At 37.4% G+C, this 13,864-nt stretch overlaps 1 protein-coding gene across 3 annotated transcripts in view; it reads right to left on the reverse strand.

Annotated features, from left to right (window-relative positions):
• Positions 1-1,721: 1,721 nt before the first annotated feature.
• LOC129771204 (GTP-binding protein Rhes-like) overlaps positions 1,722-13,864 on the reverse strand; it is a 47,117-nt gene continuing 34,974 nt past the window's right edge. For all 3 annotated transcript variants that reach the window (XM_055774620.1, XM_055774618.1, XM_055774619.1), the window contains exons 2-3: positions 2,607-3,119; positions 1,722-2,543 (exon numbers count right to left, since the gene is read on the reverse strand). In XM_055774620.1, the coding sequence (XP_055630595.1) occupies positions 2,214-2,543; positions 2,607-2,999 (723 nt within the window). In that variant the 5' untranslated portion in view covers positions 3,000-3,119 and the 3' untranslated portion in view covers positions 1,722-2,213. The remainder of the gene's footprint in view (positions 2,544-2,606; positions 3,120-13,864) is intronic.

Below are 13,864 nucleotides of genomic sequence, written 5' to 3' on the forward strand. Positions count from 1 at the left end.
AAATCCGCGAAAAAGATGATTAACGAACGTTTATTTTACTAAATGAAATTGCACACAATGTCAGCGAGAATCTCGTTCAACAAATGCGTTAAATTTGTAACGATGTAAAAAGAAATACACGGTGAAAACTGATTTATTCGAAGAGCGTTTAGAAAAGAGTTTATTCAATACGAACGAAACGAACGAAAAGTATCGCTGCAACTGTGTGCATCTGTTAGACACGTGTTTGATGTTTGTTGAATGGCGATGTATGGAAGATGCCTCTCGTTAAATACTCAGTGCAATGCGTGCATTAATATAAAGAAACAAATTGCGACATGTGACCAATTAGTATATTGTTCTCGCAAACGCAAGAAAGAATCGTTGCTTCTCGAAATAATTCTACGGAATCACGCAAGCCATTCTTTTCAGGGTCCCCGGAAGCTTTTGCTAAAGAGTTATTTATGAAACTTCGGTGTATTCGCAAATAATATCTGAAATGATAAACCAACATATTTCAAAAAAAAAGTTGAGTAGTCCTACGTCCTAAGCGGACGTGTCTCGGATACAACCCCTCAATTTTTTTATATCCGTTAAATCGGAATGAGGTACTTAATTATGATCATAAACTAGTTGAATAGTGAGAAAGGTAGTGGGCCTGATAACATACCAACAAATATCATAATATCCTGTCACCTTTTCCCGAATTCGCTGAAATGCTCAATATATGATTGTCAACCAGAAGCTATCCAAATTGCTTGGAAGTTGCTAACAGTTTTCAAAACCGGAGACTGTAATATTCCAAGATACTAAAAACCGCTCCCAACACTGTCGGTTTTCTACAAAATATTGGAGAAACTGCTTGTGATTCTATTACATCATTTTTCGAATAAAAATAACGGTCTCTACAAGTTTCAGCCTGGATTTAGACGGGGGTACAACACTTCAACTGCCATCACTGAGTTTGTATATGAGTTGATTCATGGAATAAAAAAAAAAAAAAAAATCTCGTGCATTTTTCATCACACTTTCTATGGAGTACAAAATAAGGACTCAAATATATGATACTACTGCCAAAATGTTTTATTTAGTACTCTATACAATATTTTCTAACAGCTGGTGATTTGGTTTGAGGTCATTTATTACTCCCTTACCCAGCCAGTCCCTTTGGAAATACAAAAAAATATTTTTTGTGCCGCACTACACTGAAAAAAATCACACATATCTAGAAAAGCCGTATGAACACATTTAAATATGAATTAGAGTAGTACTGAATCTCTAAATCCCAAATTTTTTTTATTTCAATGTTTTTTTTAGTACTTCAATTTTTGAGAAAAACTTTTTTGATATTTTTTTCTTGATACACGGTAGTAAGATGCACATTCAGTATTTTTACGAGGTTTTTATTCGAGGAAACGCGTAATTGAATCTCTGTTATGCTGTATTCAATGGGAAATGAAGAACAGTGATATCGAGATTGATAGAGTCAAGACGATTTACTAGAAACGTATTTTATTTAAACCTTTAACAAAACGATCTGTTGTTAAACTGAATGATTGATTTCACACGCGGTTGCCATGCGCTCACCTGTTGACAGCTCGATTGCTGGTGGGTTCGGCCGGTTGGTCGATGCAATAAGATTCGGACGTTGTTACACTCAACAGTATTGACATTCTGTGTTCATTATTGAGCTGTGTTAACAACACCAATTAGACTTTCTTTTCAGAGTGAAACAAATCGCGTTCAAAATCTAAGAATATAACATTTTATTGTAAGCTTTGGTTTGTTCTTGGGTGTATAAATTTCATAAAAAGTCTTATTTCTTCTTGTTTCATATATATATATCTGCATTCCGTTAAGCTTGACGTTGAATATCGTATATTTCACCTATAAATATTATTACCAATTCGATAAACAACACAAGTAATGCACTTCTCACATACCCAATTATTTTTCACATTCTCTTCAATGCTACGCATCTATCGTCTCTTGTTACACAACACCTAAGTGAACCGAATAGCCTGCTGCTCAAAGCGCCCTAATAAAAGTAACGTAATATACTTTTTACTTTAACATTCAATACGTGGGATCTGTGGGGTACAATGGTAAAAAGTGCTTCGTTATATCGTTTCCATTATTGTTGTTCAATATTATCGGTTGGTCACTTTAGAACTGCTCTCCTACGCATTCAATCCTGGCACACAATCTCCTGACGCACGCACTCCGCAAACCGCTCACTGAACCGAGCAGGAGTGCCGCTTGAGATAGTATTTGGCCGAAGCGACCCGATTTTGGCTCTGGCTTGGACAGTTCGGAAGTGATTTCCTTCTCCGGCGGACGGCTGGGCTGAGATTGTATTCGATGTTGGCCTGGCGGAGCAGCTGCTTGAAAACCGTCAGAATTCCTTCGTTGTTTTTGGCCGAGCATTCCGCATAACCGCAGCCCCACTCGAGGGTGGACTTGGCCTGGGCCGTGGCTTGAGGTACCTGACGGCTCTGCTCTACGACGTCGCACTTGTTGCCGACGATCACGATTGGTACCCGGATGCCACGGGCCTCGACAATCTGCGTGAGAATTTTATATGTTGATTGAAATTGACAAAACTATTATTATTTATTAGTTCTTACCTGTTTCCTTAATCGTTCCACCTCGTGCCAAGTTTCCTCGTCATCCACGGCGAAGACGAGTATGAAAGCTCCACTGGTTTTGATGGACAACTCTCTCATCGCAGGGAACTGATATGATCCGGAGGTGTCCAGAATGTCCAGTGTAAGACATGATCCATCCGGCAGCTCGTACTCCCCTCGGTGCATCTCCTCGATGGTTTGCTTGTACCGGGATAGATACTTTTCGTACAAAAACTGTGAAATGATGGACGATTTGCCCACTCTGGCCGCCCCCATCATTGTGACTCGGTGGCGTTCTTTCCGCGGTGTAACGGGCTCACAATCGCTGGCGCCCTTCGAGGACCCATTACTGACGAGCGACGGAATGCGCAGCCTGTGGCATGTTCCCGGCATTGTTGGTGTGGGAGTAGAACGTGGTGTCGTTGTGGAGAGATGCGATGGAATTTTTAGCGCCACCGATTTGGTAGCGCCTCGATGTGGTTTCTCACGCGGCTTCTCGCTACTGCGGAATGTCTGGAAGGGAGCAAGCAAACAAACAAAAAATGAAAAAAAACTGGAAATGGCTGAGAAATGGAATTCCCGGAAATGGGCGTCCAAGTGGTGGGTGTACGCAACGCCGTAAGACGCATCTGACTGGTGCTATTTTCAGAAAAATGGGCGTCGGATAGATTTCCGTGGAAATTGTTCGACTCGAAAATGCTTAATACACGTGATGTGATTTGATACAACGTGGTTTGTAGGGCTTGCCGAAGATATGCATAGGAAGAACCCATACTTTCGCACAAATAGCACATGTGTTATATGATTTCCATTATGCGTTGAAAGCATTGATACCAGACGATGGCAGTTTATTCATCACGTTTAATCGAAAGAGACAGTGAAATAAATTGGGTTGAGCACGAAAGCGCAATACCTGGGGAGCGAGGATCAATGAAAAGCGAAACGGATTGGAATTGAATGAGCCTTTGCTCACAATCCCAGAAGGGAATAAAAATGATCAATAAATCCGATAAAAAAACATCCAAGTTAATGTTCCTTGCATTCGAGATGATTGCTTCGCATCCCATCATTTCCAAATCAAACAACTGTGAACACCTTCGTTCCAGCAGCGAATTGGCGTAAGCCATCCTCCCCAATGGGCGGGAAGCAGGGATACAAAGCTGGAAACTCATTAAATAACAACTTTTATAGGTCAGCAGTATCTCAACCGATGTCCTCGAACGCAACCAGTTGGGAATATTCCAAGTAGGGACACATCAATGGTCACAACCGACCGGCACCAAGTAGTTAACTTTGCAGAACTTTCAAGCGGTGTCGAACATTTCAGGCCAACGCACCGACGTTAAATGCAGCCCCACTCATTACATTTTTATCACCTTTATTTACTTTGTCATCAGTGGACTTAAAGTGAGATCAACATTGTGACACGGTCGTTATGCAGTTTGTAATCAACGTGCGGAATGGATGCTATCACAATATGGTAGGGATGTGGTGATGGTATTTTTTCGGTCGCATTTCATGCGAATAATCAATAACGCGCTTTGATGTTCTTTTTCATTATCGGTTGGGAATTAAAAATGGTCAATAGATTACTAGAATGTGATGACGTATTAAACCAAGCGAATATAAATTTCTCTTTGATACGTAGATAATTGTGAGCCACAGTATGGTCAATAGTGTTAAGCTCATACAATGAATTACAAAGATTGTATGCATGCTTTTCATTTGCAATTCGCAATACATGTCCAATGATGCTTCTGTAAAGTTGTTAATCAGTTTTTTATTCCTAATTCATTTCCATACAAAAACACATACAAAACAAAAACAAAAAACTATCCGCATATTTTCTGCACCTCCATCGAAAAAAAAAAATTAAAGATATTTGTGCTAAACGTGAATTACGGAAGATGTTGTTATGTGAAATTTGCAGTTCTGCTAGTTCATTCTATACCATCAGAACGGATCAAAAATCACATCGCATCACATTTAAATTGCGTCACATCATAAGGGAAATGGCGCTTACACCATTCCGTTTTCAAGGGGACATTTTTTCACACTTCTGTAAAACTTCGCAGTCGTTTGAAAGGATTTGGTATTCTTTATCGATTTATAACATAAAAAGTAAAATGTAAATTTTGACGCTTGCGTCACTTTGCGAGATCACGGTAGTGTAGCAGATACTATACCCGAGATATCGAAAAAATAAGATGAAAAATTGCAAAAATATGCATTTTTTGTTTTTTCGAAAAAACGAATTCAATTTTTTTTATCATAATAACAAAATAAGTTATAAGTATATCATATTCTTATAAACGTTATTGATTGGGTTTCCCGGAAAACTTATGGTTAAGTGGCTTTATGGACGGTGTTCAGTCAGACCGGACTAATTAACATTATGATTATGATTTCGAGTAAATCGAACTCCAAGTTAGAAGCCATTTAGTTTTAGTAGATTTCAATCATTCTTCCCAATTCTTTTGACTTAGAACTACGTCTTTCAGGAAGGTTTCCAAATCAGTTAACGTTAATAACTGATACGTGAGATCTCAAAAAAATAACCGAAATCACCTTTCCGATTTCGAATTTCGACTATTCGAAGACGAAAAGGATAAAAAACGCGCTTTATTTCAAGGAATTCAATTGGTATACTGTCTTTATTTCATTTTTGGTTGGTTTTTATACCACATTTGAACAATTGCTTCATCAGTTGATATGTGATGAAGAGACAAAAAATAATCCTTTGTCAACTGAAGAATTCAATATGCAAATTGTTTGGTGACAATCAATTATGTTGTTTGGAGCGCGTGTTATAGGGATGTCCTTGCTTTTTGCGCCAACAATAACAATATTCACAGCGAACGAATTCTGATAATTTGCATACCAATCGAATTGGGAATTCTCTAAGATTTGTATTTGTTTTATAGACTTGTTTCTCTATAATACATTCGTTTCTGCCCGTTTTCAACTTATTTGGTATAAATAAGCCATCCACGATTTGAAATCAGTGGTTTGGTGGACATTGGAGCAACATCGTTGCCGGCGAGCATCGAGCGCAAAGGGATTGTCTTTCTTAAGACAGGTGATGGAGGAGTATGGAGTACAGTTTCTTTCCACAAGGACCTTTTTCAGGGTTGGAGGCGACGAGCGGACATTATTCATGCCCAATGTTGATTCCACACACACAGTTCGATACAAGAATGGAATATATTGAGAATCTTCAGGGCAATTTTGTTCTCATGCACTACACAGCCTCGAAGAAATGGATGCCCTCTGTATCAAAGTGTGCTACGTCAAAGAAGGTGCCAGCATCATACGAAGAATTTTTGTGCTAGTGCGGATATGGAAGAGTATCCAGAATTTTGAAACATACACTGTATTTATTTAAATACAACGCATATTTCATGGAAGTATACTTCCAAAACCCAGTAAGAAAAACATACTGTTGCATGTTGTGGGTTGCGCAGTTCAATTGTTAAGTGAGGACGGAACCAAACAAAACGAAAAGTGCTATCGACGACTCTTTCCATCAGTTATTTATTGTAGAAAAACCAAAAGATGCTGACATACGCGTGATACACGAATCAAATGGATCATTCGTTATACGGGCAATGAGAGAGGAAAGGAACTCGATGGTAAATATTTCTATTCGCGAAGGTCAGTGCAAATAATTGTTGAATGGAATAAGGGTTTGCTATGAAGTATGTTGTACTCAGAGAACAAACAGTGTTTTATCAGACAAGGTACCGGTACGAACCGACAAATATATGGAGCGAGAAGGTAAATTCGCGTTGACAACATTGAGCTTTCTATCACGAGTTTGGAAAGCAACAAAGACTATAATGGATTTTCAGGTTGAATGAATACACTTTTAAGATTTAATATGTAAATTCACAGTGTCGACGTCTTGTAGCAATATCCATAAGGAAAGGCATGTTATCCTCTATCAGTTAACCAGGCCCGAAGGCAGTTTTAATTTGTTCAAATTTCAAGTGAAAATTTGAACTATTGAAGTAGTAAAAATAACTAAATAACTAAAAAGTTTTTTCAAACATTTCGATGCATTCTAAAATAATATCCGAAGTCATAAACAATCGAATTGAATAATACGTTTCTGTAGTTCTACGTCGAAAATACGGTCGTGTCATAGATACAACCCCTTACATTTTTTCTACAACTCTCAGTTACTCTTTAACATAGTCGGGTAATTGTATTACAGGTCGGATTCGATTATCCGGAGTATTGTTTTTCACTCCGGATAATCGAATCCTCCGGATAATCGAATCCTCCGGATAATCGAATCATAAAAAACGAATTTTCTTACCTAACTTTCTTAGGAATATTTTGAAGATGTACTGTATTCTATTTGACAAACCATTTCATTTGGTACCAATGTTGAGGGAATTGCAAAAAAATACCTAGTCGACCATTTTGTGGCGGGTACCTTTTCGAACTTATGTTGTTAATAATGTAGTGTATTCTCCAAGTCAAGCCATTCAGCCATTTTTTTGCGGCGACCAAATTATTAATTATTTGAAATTTCCAATCTAAAAAAAGAAAAATCAAAATTAAAATACTCCTCCTTTATTCGATAACACATTACACAATTACACATTATATAAATTGTGTTTTTCAATATATATATATATATATAATAATTCTGTGTGCATTGCAGGACAAGAATCTTCTGATGCGAAGAAATATAACATTTCATTTGAAATTTCTTCAATTTTCTGGTTGTCAGGAAAACGTTGTGGTATGTACTTGGTCCACTTTGACTGCATACTATAATCTGTTTTTGTCGATCAGTCAAAATAAATTTAAGCCATAAAGCTGGCTAATGCAACATTGGTGTGATAAAAGTAGAATGTAGGTTAAGAAATTCTTGATTGTTTGCCACTATTTACTCATTTTTTCTTAATTTGTCCGGTCTGACTGAACACCGTTCAGAAGATAATAAAAAGATAAAGCATAAGAAAAAGAAGAAAATAAGTTTAAAAATAATAATTCCAACTTTGTTGGTCCGCCTCTTTTTACTCCCAGGAGCTCCCGGGACGGGTCTTGTTTTTTTTCAAGTTTAAGGTTATACTAAAACAATTTCTGAGGAGTATTGCTGCGACGACCTGCGACAAGCCGATTTGGAGCGTTTTGAAAAATGGTTTGTCCTTATAGAAAATATACAAAAACCAAAAACGTTTTCAACAATCATACATGACAATAAAGTTTTTTTTATCCTTTATTTTCTTTCTATTTCTTTCTGGCAGAAACTTGTCATCTGTGACAATTCCTGTATATTACACGACCAACTTATTAAAAGGGGGATATCTTTTTTAGTTGGAATGAAAATATAATTTTATGAAAAACATTTGCCAGGCTTTGATAGAGAATCGAGGCACCTTCCTTCATAGGCTGCAATTTCCCAATTTAATCAGAAATTTGGAGAGAAGTGCTCCAGTTCCGAGCATTTGATAGTTCGGAATTTTTACAGTAATATCATAGGCTTAGTTTCGATTACATATAATTTTTTTTTCAACAATTAAATATGAAAAAGAAATCAAATGTTCAACATTCGAAATAAAAAATTAAAAAAACTTAGATTATATCGAATGTGCATTTTGTAATGTAATGCTGTTTAATTATAATTAAGATGCGAAGCATCTAATCTAAGGTCTAATATTTGGTGATAAGGAACAAAACTGCCAATTGTAATAAAAATGTGAGCATCACTATATTCCATGCCAAACCAATATATTGATTCTCAGATTTTTGTGAAAAGTGATAATTTTGTTTGCATTAAACCCGAATACTATTTCTATTCTAGGGTGGTCCGAAAAATATTTTTCCCTATTTTTTAAAAATAACTTTTTCCCAAAATTCATAGCTTTCGAAATACTGAACCGATTCAAATGATCTTCATATCAAATTGAAGCCAATGAGTCTAGTCTTTTTATTTTCGTTATTTTTTCCAGTACAAAGATCGATTTGTGTTTTGGGTGTCTGGAAAAATGCGTCCTTATTTTGTTTTGAAGATGTCTTGTGTTTATGTTCGTAAGAGAAAACACGGCAGAGCTGTACTGATATTCAGCTGAAAAGAGCCAGAATCAATGGTGAGAAGGACATATCAACGAAAAAGAGAGAGTGTCGGTCTTACCTCGATTTCCCCTAAATGTTTTTATGCTTTAACCTTTTACGGTAGCATGTCTACTCTCAGCCACCACAGTAAGAAATCATACTAAATAGTTCATCCACCCATATGTAATAGTTTACATTTGTTCTAGGAGAATTTTAATGTCTAGTGAATTTGTTCACGAATCAATATGCAGTGTCTATGGATATTACATAGTGGTACTCGGTGCAAACAAAAAATATTGGGTTGGGGAAAAAGAAATGGCGTATATTGTCAATATATGGCAACACTTAAACATATCTTGTGTTGTACTTATCGCATCGGGCTATTTAAAGACGACAATCTGTGCTACAAGTGTCGTTTTAACAGTGTTGTGATTGTCCTTTTCAGTCTCAAGTTATAGCGCGTCAAAGATGGAGTCCACCAAGCAAGAAATTCGCCATATTTTACGTTTTTACTACCTGCGAGGTAAAACTGCAACGAAGGCTGCCGAAAAAAATCGTGTAGTTTATGGACCCGATACTGTAACGATTCGCACAGCACAGCGTTGGTTTGATCGATTTCGTTCTGGTGTAGTGGCTGTCGAAGATACACCCCGTACTTGTAGGCCGATTGTCGTGGAAACCGATAAAATCGTTGAAATCATTCAAGTAGACCGGCATGTGAGCACTCGCTCGATTGGCCAGGAACAGGGTATAGACCATAAAACCGTTTGGAACCATTTGCAGAAGATTGGATTCCTAAAAAAGCTGGATGAATGTGTGCCACTCGAGTTGACACAAAAAAATCTATTACACCGAATCAACGCCTGCGATGCACTGCTGAAACGGAACGAACTCACCCATTTTTGAAGAAGATGGTGACTGGTGATGAAAAGTGGATCACGTACGACAACCTAAAGCGAAAAAAGTCGTGGTCGAAGTGCAGTGAGCCGGTCCAAACCATTTTTTTTTTTTTTTTTTTTTTTTTTTTTTTATATTAAGGCTCAAAAGGTAACTACTCATCTCAAAGCCGTGTTTTCATGTTACAAACTTAAATCAATATTCGCCAAGTACTACAAATTTAAAGGCGTAAGGAAGAACTTAAAACTCTAACGATTTACAAAAAAAAAAAAAAAATTTTTACAAACTACATACAAATACACGCATAACATTTTTATAAACAAATCTTGGCCGTTTTATAGAGGAATTGATGATCTTCATTGACTCAATATCTTTGAGTCCCAGTATATCTCGAATAGGCATTTTGTCTCTGTGTTGGCTCATAAGTTCGGCTCGATGTTGTTCGTATAACTCACAATCCCAAATTACGTGATCTGTGTCCTCGTAGTCTTTTCCGCAAGGGCACATGTTGCTTTCGGAGAGATTTATCCTATAAAGATGAGAGTTTAGACAATAGTGATTTACTGTGATACGAGTCATATTGCGTATGAATGTTCTGTCCACATTTAGGAGGTGAAACCAGGGATTTCTGTTAACTCTAGGCAATATGCTGAAACAATGTCGGCCCAATGTATCTTCATCCCACATTTGTTGCCATTGAGCATTAGCCATTCTAGCTATTTCCGGAAAGAACTCAGGTGCTTCTACTTCTCGCTCAAACATATCACCCTCATTTGCTCCTTTTTTGGCTAAACCATCAGCGATCTCATTCCCAGTGATATGTGAATGAGACGGAACCCAAAGAAATTTCAAATCGTATCCTTTGTTCGTTAGCTCATATACAAGTTCTCTTATTTTCAGAACTATGTGATTTGTCTTACTATCAACTTTGATATTACGCAAAGCTGTAAGAGAACTGAAACTATCCGAACATATCAAATATTTTCCGGGGGGGTACTTTTGAAGCTGTAGGCACGCAACATATATTGCAATCATTTCTGCGACATAAACTGAACAAGGCTGCTTCAATTGATAACAACTCTCATCCCGTAAGCTATACACTCCAAAACCCGTTCTGGCATCAATCAGAGAACCGTCTGTATAAATGATATTTTGACGTGGGTAGTCAGAGAATTTCTCACCACACAGTGCTGACAAAATCCTTGACGTCATAAAACCAGGATGATTTTTCAACTCTGAATGTAGTGACAGATCAATGTTCAAGACTAACATTCTTGTGCAGTTATCTAACTCATAGTATCTAGTGAATGTGGTTTTACTGATAGATAGACTGAAGCAATTCCGGTAGGATGCTAAAAATTTTGATCCTGGATTAACTTCAAACAAGCTGTCCAGTTTATGTATTACATTTGTATCATTTATATGAGCTGTGACCAGGAACCTACAGCTCAACTCATTAAATCTCATATACAAAGGCAAAACCCCTGCAACCACTTCCAGCGACATATTGTGAGTTGATCCCATGCTTCCAAGACAAATTCTCAAGCATCGGTATTGAATCCTTTCCATCTTTAGCATATGAGTTTTCGCAGTTGTCATGAAGTTGTGAGTTGATCCCATGCTTCCAAGACAAATTCTCAAGCATCGGTATTGAATCCTTTCCATCTTTAGCATATGAGTTTTCGCAGTTGTCATGAAAACAAAACTACCATATTCAATAATAGAAAGAACGGTAGTCTTATAAAGTGTCAGCATTGCACTGGGATGTGCTCCCCACCAAGTGCCCACAATTGATGTCAAGAAGTTTATCCTGCGACTACACTTTCGTACTATATATTGTACATGTATTTTCCAGGTGCAACGAGTATCAAACCAAATACCTAAATATTTATATGAATACACCCTTTCAATAGAACCACCGCTCATGCAAAAAGATATGTTCCACTGTGTATACCTCCTCGTAAATACCATGAACTCCGTTTTCATGGACGAAAATGTCAAACCATTATTTATAGCCCAATTATCTAGATTGGACAAGGAACGCTGCACCGATTGTTTCAGTAATGTTCTATCTCTATCAGTTGCCCAGAGACAAGCATCATCTGCGAATTGTGACAGTACACAATCTCCTGCGATGCACTTGTCAATATCGGACACATAAACATTGTATAGGAAAGGACTAAGTGTTGACCCCTGGGCTAGTCCAAAATTGCTAGTTCTGTGGCACATCTCCTGATTATTAACATAAAAATACATAATTTTTGTTGACAGCAAGGTGAACAAAAAAGTGGTCAGTAATTGAGGTACACCATAGTCTTGTAATTTTATGCATAGTTTATCAATTAATACGTTATCGTAGGCACCTTGCACGTCTATGAACACAGCTACTAGCTCTTTCTTGAGTTCAAACGCTTTTTGAATATCAGTTGCCAAAAGAGCAAGGCAGTCTCTAGTACTCCTTCCTTGACGAAAGCCGTACTGTGTGTTGGAAAGAATGTGATTCTTCTCAGCCCATGTTTGCAACCTATTAAGCATCATCTTCTCCAGAGTCTTCCTCGGACAACTAATGAGACTAATTGGTCGATAAGAATCAATATGTTCAGAATCCTTTCCAGGTTTCAAGATTGATACCACTTTGACATCTCTCCAACAGTTGGGAATTTGATTACAAAGAACTATGTTGTTGAAAATTTGAATTAAAATCTCCTTAGCTGTAGCAGGCAGATTTTTCAGAAGATCGAACTTTATGTTATCTAATCCTGGAGCAGTATTCGAGCAGTCCGATAGAGCTATCTCCATTTCCAAAAGTGTGAACTTATCTCCAAGTGACAAAGCAGAATTCGGTCGATTAGTGAAATTTGGAAAACAATTTTGTACGAAAGCCGGGCAAATCTTATCAGCGAAGCCATGTATCCACCCATGACTCCGTGCTTCTTTTGTAACATCAGGAACAACTATGTTTCGCAGTCTCCTAGCTAAAGTCCACAGTGTTTTCAAGGAAGTGCTTCTATCGAAAGTACCCACAATGTTCCTCCAATACTCTCTTTTTTTGTCTTTGAACATTTTTTTTGATTTGAACTCAATTTGTTTGTAACTTAAATAGTTTTCCTTAGTACCATTTTTCCTGAAACGAACGAAGGCATCAGATCGTTCTTTCTTCATTTTCGAGCAATCAGCATCCCACCATAAGGTCGGTGCCCTCCTGTGACTATTCATACGAAGAGGTTTTGTTTGAGATTCAATAGCTGATTCTTTGATATTTATCATTAAATGCTCATACTGATCCAAAAAATTCATTGACCGATCTAACTCTTTCATTCTGCGATCCATCGCAGATGAATATGTATTCCAATTTATATTTCTACACAGGTCAGTTGGCATTTCTACAAACTCAATATCTATAGATCTATATGTAACTAAAATAGGTACATGATCACTATTCGCTGGATCTGGAATGGTTAGCCAAGAGCAATTTAGTGATAATGATGATGAACATAATGACAGATCAATTCGTGAGCTACGAACTGGAGGTGCAGCCACTCTTGTAATTTCACCTGTATTAAGCACATTCAAATGAAACTCTTCAATTATATCATACAACAACCGAGCTCGAGAATCGTCTTCGCTTTCACCCCATGCAGTACCATGGGCATTGAAATCACCCAGAATAAACATAGACTGTGGAATTAATGAGAGCAATTGGCGAAATGAATGTTTGTCAATATAGCTCAATGGTGACACATAAACAGATGCGATTGAAAAATGAAATTTTCTAATTTTAACCTGACATGCCACGATTTCAATAGGATGTATTACTGGAAGCGAGATTCGGTGAAATTCAGAATCGGTTGATATTCCGATTAGTACTCCACCATAACCATCAACCCTGTCTTGGCGGATGCAGTTGAATCTAGGAATAGAAAATTCTGAACTTGGTTTAAGCCACGTTTCTCCAATAGTGAACAACTTTGCATCGTGTTCGCACAGAAAACTTTTTAAATTATCCAATTTTGGTGATATACAACGGGAGTTCCACTGAAAAATTGTGAAGCTATTTTTAATACGCTTTTCAGTGAATGTCCTCAATCAGAAAAGCGAGGAGGGGCATTTTCTCAACGATCTTCATCCAGATTTTTTTGAACAGGGGAATCAAATTGTGGAGCATCTTCACCCAAGTACCGCGGTCCAAACCATAATGAAGTTGCCTTCTAAATGGCAACAAGTTTGCGAACAAAACGGCGCATATTTGACATAAATTTGATAATTTTAAGTATGTTAAATAAAGTGTCAAA

Source organism: Toxorhynchites rutilus, chromosome 2 (genome assembly GCF_029784135.1).
Source record: "Toxorhynchites rutilus septentrionalis strain SRP chromosome 2, ASM2978413v1, whole genome shotgun sequence".
In the NCBI taxonomy this organism is placed as follows: domain Eukaryota; kingdom Metazoa; phylum Arthropoda; class Insecta; order Diptera; family Culicidae; genus Toxorhynchites; species Toxorhynchites rutilus.